General features: G+C 38.8%; 1 protein-coding gene across 1 annotated transcript in view; it reads right to left on the bottom strand.

The window, feature by feature from the left end:
- The window catches only part of ATG10 (autophagy related 10), a 60,147-nt gene that overhangs the window by 47,004 nt on the left and 436 nt on the right, over positions 1–12,707 (bottom strand). The window contains exons 2-3 of the mRNA XM_033086464.1: positions 11,068–11,193; positions 6,842–6,961 (exon numbers count right to left, since the gene is read on the bottom strand). Coding sequence (XP_032942355.1) covers positions 6,842–6,961; positions 11,068–11,181 — 234 coding nt within the window. The 5' untranslated portion in view covers positions 11,182–11,193. The remainder of the gene's footprint in view (positions 1–6,841; positions 6,962–11,067; positions 11,194–12,707) is intronic.

Raw genomic sequence — 12,707 nt, 5'->3', positions numbered from 1 at the left:
CAACACAACAAAGGAAAAACATCTTTTTTTCAAAACTGTCTCTCCTATTAGGAACACCGCAGTAATATTTTTTAAATTAGAAACAGAAAAACTGATTTTAATTTCTCACAAGCCTTTCCATTGATAAAACTGCAGAAGCTTGATGTTTTGCCCAGCTATCACGGCGTGCCAAGCATCAGAACATTTGATGGAAGAGTCACCAAGACTTGTAAAAAATCATATTAACCCAACAAGTTGAGAGGGAAGCACACAGTTGATGTAGGTTAGTGACTGTGTAGCCTACATATATTGCTGCTGTATATCCAATTACACACAATTCTAAGGTAAATTAATACAATTTACTGTGTGAAGACAACCACAGTTCACATCCACTTTGGCACAATTTTTAAAAACTACTTTTACATAAAAACAACTTACTGTACAAACAATACCCCAACAGAACGTACATTTATGACATTAAAGCACACTAGAACTATTTAATTAAATTTTAACTTGAAGAATTAAAAGAGTGTAAATACTTTGGTTTTGATCTCATCTAGATGCTCTAAAAGCAGTGTACAGATGTTTCAAAACACCTTTACAGACATTATTTTGTACCAAATGGCAACAAAACAACCAGAACCCCTTTTTAGTATCTAAAACATCAGGAAAAAAGGGTGAGTTTACAAATAGCTTTTTATCACTGGCGTTACTATTCTCTCAAAATTCAGATTCTGGGAAAATCACCTTCACTTCCACAGCCTCAGTGCATGTTCCACAGGAAATGAAGGTTTATTTACTGCAGAAGAAAGACATTCTGCTGGAATGACATCATGCCTTCAACCAGGGCAACTCCAACTAAACTGTCACATTCAGTTACCAAACCTGAATTAGAGCATCTTTTCCTGTGTCTGATGTAGCATTTATTGGCTAATATTAAGTGACAGCTCTGAATTCCAAGATGGCAGATAAAAAGCTGAAATCACTCCACGCTAACATCTAAACAGAAAATTAATCACTTTTGGAGGTCATACAAAGTGCTCCTTCAGCTCTCCCAAAAGCATTGTAATTAGTTCATATACTTGTTTTTGATATATTTCCTAAGATTTGTGGAAAGTTACTAGTGGGTGAAACAGAACAGCAATCAAAGAATGTGTGCAAGATAGAGAATTCAGATCAGGGTCCCACCACCCTTAACGACAGTCAAGCCAACAGCATGTCACCAAAGCTGTTGGAAACTAAATGTAACTACTGCTAACGAGATTTGCCAGGATCCCAATGTGGCATGCAGAAAAATGCACAAAGGTCTGCGTGTGGGAGACTTTACAGGAGCAGAAGCATTTAATCTTCCTCCTTGAAGATTCAGGCATCCCGTCACAGAAGGAGCCCCAGAGCAGGAATGGGGCTCAGGTGGCTCCTGTGTGAAGCATTCTTCTTTTTCTGAGGGCTTGAGGAAGGGGTGTGATGTCTACAACAAAGTTCCTTCCAGCCGTGATAATTCTAAACAATGCCGTTATTTTGCCAAGCCTTTCCATGCAGACAACAGTTAATAAAATCCACACTGGAATATTTTCCTGTGGTTTAATAAAGGCTAATTCCAACTTTCAGATTAATAGATTTTTAAGCAAAATCACGAGGATCTTCACAGAATTTTGCAATATGCTTTAGAACTCTTCAGCATAAGTGGTTTCTTGATTTATTTTTTACAGGTCTCCGTTTGGGTTTCATTTCTGTGATGTGGCATTTGAAAATGCTGCTGGTACACCAGCAACTTCACTGCTCTTGAGCTCGGCACATTTACCACAAAGTGATGTTTTAGGTATGCAATACTTGATTTTCCCCCTCTTTACTAAGGTACTTCCTTTATTTCCTGCAGTGAATGCTGGATTCTATTAAATGTATTTACATTTTTCTCCTTGAACACTGTTTGCTGGGTTTTCACTTAACCATCCAACAAATACTGTGGTTATGCAAATGTTTACACTGCGTTCATCTTATTTATTTTTGCACAGAAAAAAACAAAAAAGGAGCTATTCCTAATGGCAAAAATACTGGATTTGTTTGGAGAAAAAATGATTAATAATTGCTAAAAACTGCAGTTTTCTATTTGCTACACAGCTGAACAGCACAGTATGGAATGATGATGTTTAAGAAAGATGTCAGGCTCATTCCCACATCCCCCATCAGGCAGATCCTCACCAACACTCACGAACAGCTGCCAGCAAAGGTGGAGCCCAAAGTACAGAAAATTAATAACTTCATCAGCGTGTTTGCTGGGGCTCAGCGCTCGTTTTCCAAAGGCAGTTTCAGGTATGAACAGACCTTCAGCGCTCCCAACCTGCCCACTCCTTTATAAAGTGGCAGTGGCTCCAGCTCCAGGAACAGTTCCATGCTGACTCACTTCTTCTGCAATACCCAGAGGAGCTGAGACAAACCACACACTGAGAATTATTACTCCAAGTTATTGCTTCCCTTGGGCTATTTGAATAACAAACAAAAAGAATGCATAAAGTGAATCCAGATTTTCCCATTTTACTCGTTTAGAGTACAAGCTCTTTGAGGCAGGAGAACTACCTTCACTTTGGATCTTGCACAGTATTTTTCACCTTATCAACAATTTATGCAGTAATGTATGTAACTGTTCTGTCCTTGCTAGAAAAGAAGACACAGCCCCATGTTCGCTGATAAAGACCCTGACAGATGTCTTGGGAGGACAGATTTGATTTGGATCAAGAAAGAATACATACTGAAGATCGTTGTTGAATTAGCCAGAACGCTTTATGGTGGTTACACAAGATTTATGCTGTCTGTGGAAAAGTACAGATGACACTCAGCTGGCATAAAGTCAGAACAGCTCAGAAAGACAACAACTGATTCAATAAAAATTTAACCAGAACAAAATGGCAACGTAAAAATTTTCAAATGGCGCCCCTGCGTTCCTATCTGTCCCTTGCTTTGCATTTCAAGCTATTTTTATTCTTTTGGAAGAGAGTCTAAAAGGTTTATGACTCTTCAGATCATATCCAAGGGACTGAATCTGATCTCACTGGTCAGAAAAGCGTCCTCCACCAACTTGGCCTGAAGTTTATCATCAGTCACAATGTCATTAATCCTTTCTGTTTACCAACCAGCACGCTGAAATAAACATCTTGGTTAAACTAAAACCACAAAAAACAGGGGATGGTGTACCAGAAGACCAGCATGAATCCTTTTCTAGGAGGATGGAAAAATGGAAAAATAGGGTCTGCCTAAGACAAGGATCCCCAGGCACCTCATTAAGACAAACAGCTTGACAACTGAGACACTGCCAAGTATAAAAAGACAGATTTCCTTAAACTGCCTATAAGTTGCTACTTCACAAAAAACAATCCTCAACTAAGTATGAGCTTCACCATCAAAGTGAAATCTCGGCCCCAGTGAAGTCCCCAGCACAAATTCCCAGTGCTTTAGGGAGCCCAGAGCCACCTTTTGTTGTGTGGGGCTCACATGACAACATGCAGGCATCTACAGCCATGCAGCTTAACCTTGATCACCCCTGAGGAAAAACACACACTTTTAGACTCATCCTCTCTTAGAGGAGACACCTAAAATAGGTCAACTGATTTATACCCAAAAATGCTTTTTTACCTCCTCGGGCTGAAACAAAGATTTAAGTGACAAGCTCTATATTGCAGATATCTAAAATAAGCAGAAAGAAACCCACATAGAATTTTATTCTTGGTTTTCAGATGAAAACACAACTTGTATAAAAGGAACCAGCACACAATGCAGACTGCTCTGTGGAAAAGATCAGAAGACAAAGTTATTCATCACTCCTTCAGCAGGAAGGCTCCTGATATTTAGACCCCAGTCAATGAGATGGAAAGCTGGAAACATTAACTATCCGTGCTAATCAATGAGGTGAAACAAACTCCAAGTAAATTGGTCAGGTTTCCAGTAGACCCTGTAAGATGAGCACATTTTTAATACTGTGATAACTGATAACTGATTTTCTATTTAAATAAAGTTACTTCAGGCTATTTGTGTATTTTCTTTATCATACCATTAGGTTTCAGCGCCTCTTTGCAGACTACAAATGAGTAGAACAAAAATAATTTTGCCTCTTTGCAGCTTTAACATCCTAACTACATCAGGATAGATTTATGATTTATTCTACATCACCTCCTCCCTGATGTGTCTTGGGTTCAATCTCTTACACAGGAGCCAAATCCTCACTATGGGTAACTTTCCCACAGCTTCACCCAACTTCAAAAATCTGCCTTCTGATTCTCCTCCAATTTTTCACCTTGTCTGCCAAAACTAATGTTCTATTTCTAACCTTTGAACTCGATTTCCAGGATGAGGGGAGGAAAAATCTTCTGGCCTCTTATTCCCTGGCATATTCCACAGCACAGGCTGTTTTATTTTTGTCAACACCGACTGCTCCTAACAATGAATGTTGATTACTCAGATCTTAATTTCAGTATTTTTCCTTTCTTACAGTTCCTGGTTAATTATATTATTACATGCACATGCACACCTTGGAGGAAATCAGATTAAACAAATGGAAATATTCCAATAAGATACAAATAAAGGGATACAATATAGAAAAATCAAGATCATAAGAGTAATTCTGGAACTGAAAATTGTGAAATATGCAACTATCAGTCAATGGCTGTTTTTTACAAAATAAATTTAATTTCTTATTTAGACCGTCCTTAAGCCCCAAATACATAAAAATAAAAATTATTAGTTTTCTAAAAAAAAAAAAAAAGGTAATCATTGAATGCACATATCCAGAAGAAACCTTTCCAATTTCTACCAACTTTTGCTTTTCATCAGAATGTATTTCAATAACTTACTCAAACAGATTGCAGTCATTCCATAACACCATGTGATTTATGAGTACAACATATATTAAAACTTAAAAAAAAACCTAAACCAAACACCTATTTAAATAACAGATTGTTATTAGAGTGAAATTGGTCTCTAGCACTCAATATCTGTGAAAAATAACATGCATCTTACACAGGAACTACTGTGTCTAAGAAAATGTAACCTCTCTACAGTCACCATTTTCATCTTTCTTGTGTTAAACACACAAATTTACTCTACATATCCATAGCAAATTTAATTTTCCTATTTGATAGATTAAATAACTTTAACAGTCTGGTTCCCCTTCAGCTCAATGAAGAATGTAAATTTGACATCATCTCTATTAGGCACTGAATATTTTGGAGAAGAAATTAATTCTTTTTCTCATGGTCTTATAACCTCCATAATTTTCTGAGACCTTTCTCTTGCTTTACTGCTCCTACATGACAGGTACAAAGGCTCCATCTCAAAGAGGGTCCTTCCAACCTGCACATTACTGTGGTTCAAAACAAAGAAATCTTTCAAAACATCTCAAGGACTGCTCACTTCAGTATCTTGATAAATCACAAAGCTTGGCCTGGAAATCTTATTTCAGTGTATTATTTATTATAATATTTTGGTGTATTTAACACCTCAGTGTGTTAGAGACTCTTAAGTCTTTTTTGTTTTAGGATGTTTTCTATAAATAACACCTTCTTTCCAGAAGAAGGATCCAATAGCTTTTTACAGATGTTCTTTTAAAATGCACTCTGTAACGAAGACTTGATTCATTATTCCAAAAAAAAAAAAAAAAAAGGTCACAATCATCAAAAGCAATTTTCAATATAAACAGTAATCTGTTGATACAAGTCAGGACTGAAGTATACAAACACTGTTGCTAATGACAATTAAATAACAACCCCTGAAGCATTGATATCCACCTTCTTTTTACAAAATACTAGAATACAATTTAAAGAAAATCTTGAAAAATGCCTCAGCTATTTGTTAAACGACTTGGATATCTATCCTTCTTTAAAATGCAGTTGAAACCTGTGAGTGAGCTCAAAAATCAGAAGAAATTACTGTATCACAGACTAATAGCACAATTGTTTTAAGTGCCATTTCCTTCAGAAACCAGGCCAAAAGAATACTCATTTCAGACCAGAAATGTCTTAAATGTACCAGAGGCTCAGTGGGGAAAAGAAAAGCAATCAGTGTGCTGATGAAAAAAAGGAAAGGAACTGCAGAAAAAGGTAACTGCAAAGTGTACCACATCCACCTATCCAACAGCTTGTAGCACACAGAATACATTGCTTTCAGTCTATCATAATCCAAGATTTATTTTCTTATTTATGGCAACAACATAACAAGGGAGGGAATCCCTGTCATTTACATCCTGATTAGTCAATAATCTGGAGGTCTAATGCAGACTCAAGCAAGCAAATAATTATTCAGATCAGTCCAACCAGAGTTTAATGAACAGTTATAATTTTCTGGAAGAAAGACATTTATTCTCCTTCAGGAACATCTCATTGCCCTCCACCAGTTTCAAAAAATTGCTCAGTCTATAAATCAGTTCCACAGTAGAAAAGTAGCCACTGAGTATAAAGTCTTATTCAATAAATATCACTTCAAATTAATATTATCCTCAAAGTTTCCTTTATTCTTTTAACTAACATTTACTCCTAAGATAAATAAATCCTGATGATTAATCTTTTTCCAAACACACACACACAAAAAAGTTTCCTTAATGTTAATGAATTAAAATGCTAAGAAATATTATCCTATTAGGAGAACACCTACATAAAGGAGGCTGGAATCTTTTCCATTTCTTCCTAATTTTCATCACCAATACAGCTGTACACCTCAATGAGATGTATTAATTAGTTTCCCTATAACTGTAGGGCAACTAATTAAAAGCCACTGGTAAATTCAGATCTGAAGTCTTGCTGAAAGGACTTACTAGCACAGTGTTTTGTAATTTTATTACTTATTTTATAAACACGTAAGTTCAAAAATCTGTACTTACTTCTACATGTGCAAATAACATTTGTCCAGTGCTATCATTGTTTTTCTCCTTGAGGTCTGGTGGGATGTGTCTGTTTCTTACTTGGAAGTGTGTCTTAGTAAGATAACCATCACCAAGGTCCTGGAAAAGAAAAGAAAAGAGAAATTTTCTGTAACCAAAATGGCAAATGCCTTCACTGTTCTAGAAAATAAACAGAGCATGGTATTTAGGCACAGGCTCCAAGTCTTTTTATAGGCACCCATGACTGCAGTGCTCCTCAGCACCTCCTCACAGATAGTTTACACCAGTCCTTGGTGTTGAAGGAAGTCAAAGACCTGAACAGCAAAAATAAAGTTTAATACAGCTATTAGTGGAATGAGACAACTGCACCCTGGGGATCAGGGTAAGTGCCAAAGAACAGGAAGGCAGTGCACCAAGGTGATGAAGAGATGAGCAGTTATTAACGATTTTGACCTATTTCAATGCATTCATGCCAGGATTAACTCCCCAGCTCTTGCGAGGCTGGTTTGGCTTTGCTCTGTTTCACCCACTAACTTCACAAAGTTCTGAAAACAGAACAAAACAAAAACACTTCAGAATTTATGTATGCAGAGTCACAACTTGTTTCCTTCTCTTGATCACCTCTGAGGTCAAATGTAAGAGAAAACAGACGAAGCTGTGCCTTCTCTCTCTCATTTTATCTTTCTGCTTCCCAAGCCTCACGGCCCACAGTTGTGAAGTGCCCTTGCACAATCCCAGAGTGGCAGAAGAAAGGTTTAGGAGTTTTCCTGCTTTACTGGTCTGTCTACCTGCACATTTTATTTTTCCTAATTAGGAGCAAGAAGAGAAAAAAATGTTTAATAACAGGTACACCCCGAAAGGGAGAAAGCATGTTCAGGGTACAAAGAACAGTAGTTGTATCTCAAGGCTTTATTTCTCAAAGGAAACAAATAAATTGGGGGTTTATTAGCTGTTTCATTACATTTTATTTTAGACAAACAGAGAGCATATGCACAACATCTGAAGAAAAAGGATTCCATTCAAAACAGTCTCGCTACAAAATTCATTAACATAGCATTAAATTACTTGACAAGACTGCAAATTTAACTATGATTCAACTCTTTGGTTAATTTGTCATTGCTGACACAGTTTATGCCATTTATTTTGACCTTTAAACCATCACAGGTTTCATACTGACACACTACTTCTCTCTTTCCTAAGACATTGCAGATTATATCTCCAAAGTCCACTACGAGCTACTTGTTTACTTTGTTCTGATCAAGTTTCATGCATTAAAAAAAAAAAGGATAACGCTCTCTACATGTATTTTTCCCATTGACTTTTAAGCATGGATAACACTATAGGCAATTACATTGCTCACTTCTCCTCCTGCATGCCTTATTTTCTCAATAAATCTCATTAAGAGCACGAACACACCAAACTTCCCTGCACGTCCTGGCTGCAGAGCCAAGTACAAGCTGTGCAGGGAGAGCACAGAGAATGGTGAAAGGAAAACTAAGCCTAAATGGGTGACAGAAAATCCACTTCTTTCACTCTCAACACCCTCTCCTCGTCCCTCTCAAGCATCTCCTCATGAAATTCCCAAGAGTGCCAGCAGGAGGAAAGATACCTGCACTGGGATTTGTCCCACCAAGAGCAGCCACCCACAGAAGTGAAATGCCCCACAGCACAGCGAGGGTTGTGAGCCTCTGCCTCCCTGAACCGGTTCTTCCTCCCAACAGAGTGCAAACTTCACAGCCTTGGCAGTCTGAGAGTGCCACGAAGAAATGATGGATGGATGGATGGATGGATGGATGGATGGATGGATGGATGGATGGATGGATGGATGGATGGATGGATGGATGGACATAGTAGCAGTGTGTCAGAACAGTCAGGGAGGAGGAGCACCCCTCCTGCTGCACTGTTTTGTGCTCTGAACACTTCTTCACCCCTACAAATCAAAGCTGCAGCCAGAACCTTGATCCCACCAACATGCAAAGGGAGTCCCTTCCTATTGCAGCTGCACCAAAATCAAATGGAACTAATGCAGCTCTTGGTATGATTACCTGGATTAACCTCACTAAATGTGAAGCAAACACAGAGCAGAGGGCAAACAGGGCCTCGTTTGCTTCAGTGACATCTCAGCAAGATTTAACCATCCATCCCTACAGCAGCACCCAAGCTCAGCTCCACCAGCTCCTGCAGAAGAGGTGCTCCAGGCTTTTTTACAGCTTTCTTCCGGTAGGGAAAAAAACCCAAACCAAGAAAACACATTATAAAAATAACATCATTTGGAACATTTCACTTACAGCTATAAATACAGGGTTCTGCTTGGGCCATGTGAGCTTATGCACCGAGAGCCAGCTCGGTGAGAACAATGAGTATTTCATCATCTAAATTTAATCTCCACAGAAAACACGGGAACACAGGAACACAGTTCTGGTTCACTTGTGTGGTCTCACTGCTATCAATGGGTCTATTCACGTGAGGCAGGAATGAGGAATGGGATCCAAGTGCATTACATCAGCAAAAATTAAGAGTGCCCCAAACTACCCACAACACATATACTGGTTTAAAAAAAAATTTAAAAAAAAAAAAAAAGGCAAAAAGACAATGAGACATCTTGTTGAGGAAAAGCTTTCTTCTCACTCCACACTATACATGGATGGTCTCTATGGCCAGGTTTTTATCACACACTGAAATCACACAGTCGCCAACTTGGCCCATTAAAAAAAGAAAACAACCCTCCAAGAATTTTTTTTTTTTTTATGAGAACAAAAAATCGATCTCATTCTGCTATTTCCAGCAAAGCTTCTTATTTCACAGAAAGTTCAGATGTTGACCCACGTATTAAATTCCCAGTAGAGGCTCAGAGCATCTTTCTTTGTTGAATAAATCCTCACAAATATAGTCTTGGACTGAAATCTAAAGTTTCAAATGGTTTTCTGCAAGAAAGGGTGCATTGTAACACTTGGCTAATATTTGCACTCTTTTAAAAAACTCCTGAACAGAACAAGTTTAAGTCCAAGGTCCTCCCTCTTACTGAAATTCTCATTGTCTGTGATGAAAGGGTTACAAATATTAATGTACAACTACACATGTAAAAATTGTGACACACGCTGGAAAAAGCATGACTTTTCTGTAAAAAATCCATGAAAGCATGGGAAACAACTACAGCCATTAAACTCTTAAAAAAAAAAAAAAAACAACTAGAGCACAATAGAAAGAATACATTAAAAAAGTAAACATGAAAACCTACGTGCAAGAGAAAGTTAGCATGTATCAATATCTCTTCATATACTGTAACAATACATATTTATATACTGTATCAATATATATTTACATATACTGGCTAATTTGTATACTTACACTGTATTAGTTTGTAATACCGAGCAAAATAAGAAAAGTCATAAGGAATTCAGTAGATGAAAAAATATGTATAGCAACAGCATTTATCTTAAAGAAAACAGAATTTGTCAGTGCAATTCCAGAAGACATGTGTGGTTGATAAACATACAAGTTGGAACAACACATGCTCAGAATTCCCTAAGATATCTGTGGATTCCACAAGTGGAAGTATAAATTTATTTATTTTTTTAAATCCCACACTAATCTTTACACGTGCTACAGGATGAAAATTTATTAATTCACAGATCTCAAGTGTAACTTAAAAAATGGGGAAATCACCACAAAAGAAGTGATCCTAATGGGGTCCTTTGGGACTAGTCTTAGCCCTGTACTATTTAAAATTTTGATTAATGACCTAGAAACAATATGTAGTTATTATTGTAGAGGCTTGAAATTTATGAAGAAGCAGCAAATAATGAGAATTGATCACTAATAATGGCAGATATTTCTGGTTGCTGTATGCAACTGACAGGTATAGTAGTGAAAATATTAAGCCAAGGATCTAGAAAAAAGGCTAATGTGCTCTTTCAGCCTAAAGGGTTAAAAGTGAGCCTGGGATATAAAACCACAGGCAGCTTCCCAGAGCAGGAGGGATTGAATTTCACAGCGACACCACCACATTCACTGCCTGGTCCTGCCCACAGCTGAAAAAAGGGTTTGACAGATTGGCCAGGATTCAGAACATTGGCCTAAACCCTCAGGTCAACCTATGGTCTTGGACCAGCTGTGTAAAAAGTTTGTTTCCTGAGTTGCTAAAGGATGTTCCAGCTTGTAGTGAATATTAACAGCTCAAAAAGTCCACCAAGAGTCTCTAAAAGTCAACACTCTGGTTGTTTTACCTTGCTAGTTCTCCACTCCCAGCCATCTCCTATCTGCTGTGAGTGTTTAACAAATTCTTCACAGTCCTGCTTGAATCTTTTCTCCTCCAGAAAGAAGCCTTCTTCACCTGCCATGCCACAGGACACCTGCAGAGCAAACTGAAGGTTAGTGCTGGCACACAAAAGGAAAACCAAGAAATCTCACTGATTTACAGTAAAGTAAAATAACAAAGCATAGTGGGAAAAAAAACCCATTGTTTAAATAAAACAGACTTTTCTTGAATTCCACCAGGGAATCATGGATCTGCAGTACAGCTGAGGCTGGAAGAGAACCTTTGGTCCATTCCTCCTGCTCACAGCAGTGTCAGCTGCAGCAGGTTGTTGGGATTATCTCCACTTGGGTTTTGATTATCCCCAAGGATGGAGATGCCACAGCCTCTCTAGTGAACCTGCTTCAGTGCTCAATTACCACAGCAGGGAATGTTTTTTCTTCTGTTTGAACTGGAAACATTTACCTATCAGTTTGTGCTTGCTGCCTCTTGGGTTGTCTTGACTGAAGAAAGTTTGGCTCCATCTTTATTTCCTCCCTCCCTGGACATTTAGAAGACCACACTGACCTTTCTCTTCTCCAGGCTGACTCATCCCAGCTCTCTCAGCCTTTCCTCATACACCAAACACCCTTAATCATCTTTGGGGCTCTTTGCTGGACTGGTTCCACTAGAGTGGTGTCTTCTCTGTACTGGGCAGCCTGGAGCTGCACTTTAACATTTCTTTAATAGTGTAGTGCAGCTCTCTATGGCCCAAAAATATGGCTTCAAAACCCTCCCTGATCCTCAAAGGGTTTTCTCAACAGGGTTTTAAGGATAATTTTTTTTTCTCAGAGAATTTGGTCATTTCTCTTTGTCTCCCCTCTCCCCCTGCTCATTTCAATGAGGATGTGTCATAAACAGAGCTGGTTTAATGTGCCCGTGGACATCAGGCAGCACCACAAACAAATCACTGAATCAGAGAACGGTTTGGATGGAAGGAACCATAAAACTCATCTTGTTCCACAGGCAGGGACACCTCCCTGGCCTTGTCACTGCCAGGGATACAGCAGCAGCCACAGCTGCTCTGCCCACCCTGCCAGGGAATTATTTCTCCCTATTATCTACTCTAAACCCACTCTTTAAGTCTAAAGCCATCCCCCTCGTCCTGTCAGCGGCTATCACAACAACCTGTAACTATTACAACCAGATCACACCTCTCCTTAACAAGAAATGCAGGTGACACAGCACCTCACGCAGTGCTCATTATTTTCCAGTTTTCTGACCCTGAGTCACAACATCACCCTATCTGCACACAACAAAATTTATTTACTATCACCTGAAACATATTACTGCCAACAGCAGCCACCCCAAGGCTCTGCTCTGTGCCTCTTGGATGCCAGGGAAGGGGAAAAGCAGGAAGCAGACAGTGCAGGTGTATCTGCAATTCATTCCCTAAGTGCCCTGACATACGGATGCAAACCTCCTTCACTGGAAAACGTGAGGAGTGCACAGCTCCCTCACAGTGCTACAGCAGAGTTGTGTGCTTCACAAACCAAAAAATCACGAAATCCAGGATATCTGTGGCTGGAAGGGAGCTCTGGAGATGCTCTGCTCCATCCCCTGGAGCAGAGG

The sequence above is a fragment of the Catharus ustulatus genome, assembly GCF_009819885.2.
Source record: "Catharus ustulatus isolate bCatUst1 chromosome Z unlocalized genomic scaffold, bCatUst1.pri.v2 scaffold_26_arrow_ctg1, whole genome shotgun sequence".
NCBI classification, from domain to species: domain Eukaryota; kingdom Metazoa; phylum Chordata; class Aves; order Passeriformes; family Turdidae; genus Catharus; species Catharus ustulatus.
Note: the sequence above shows the minus strand (reverse complement) of the source record. Positions and strands in the feature narration are given on the sequence as shown.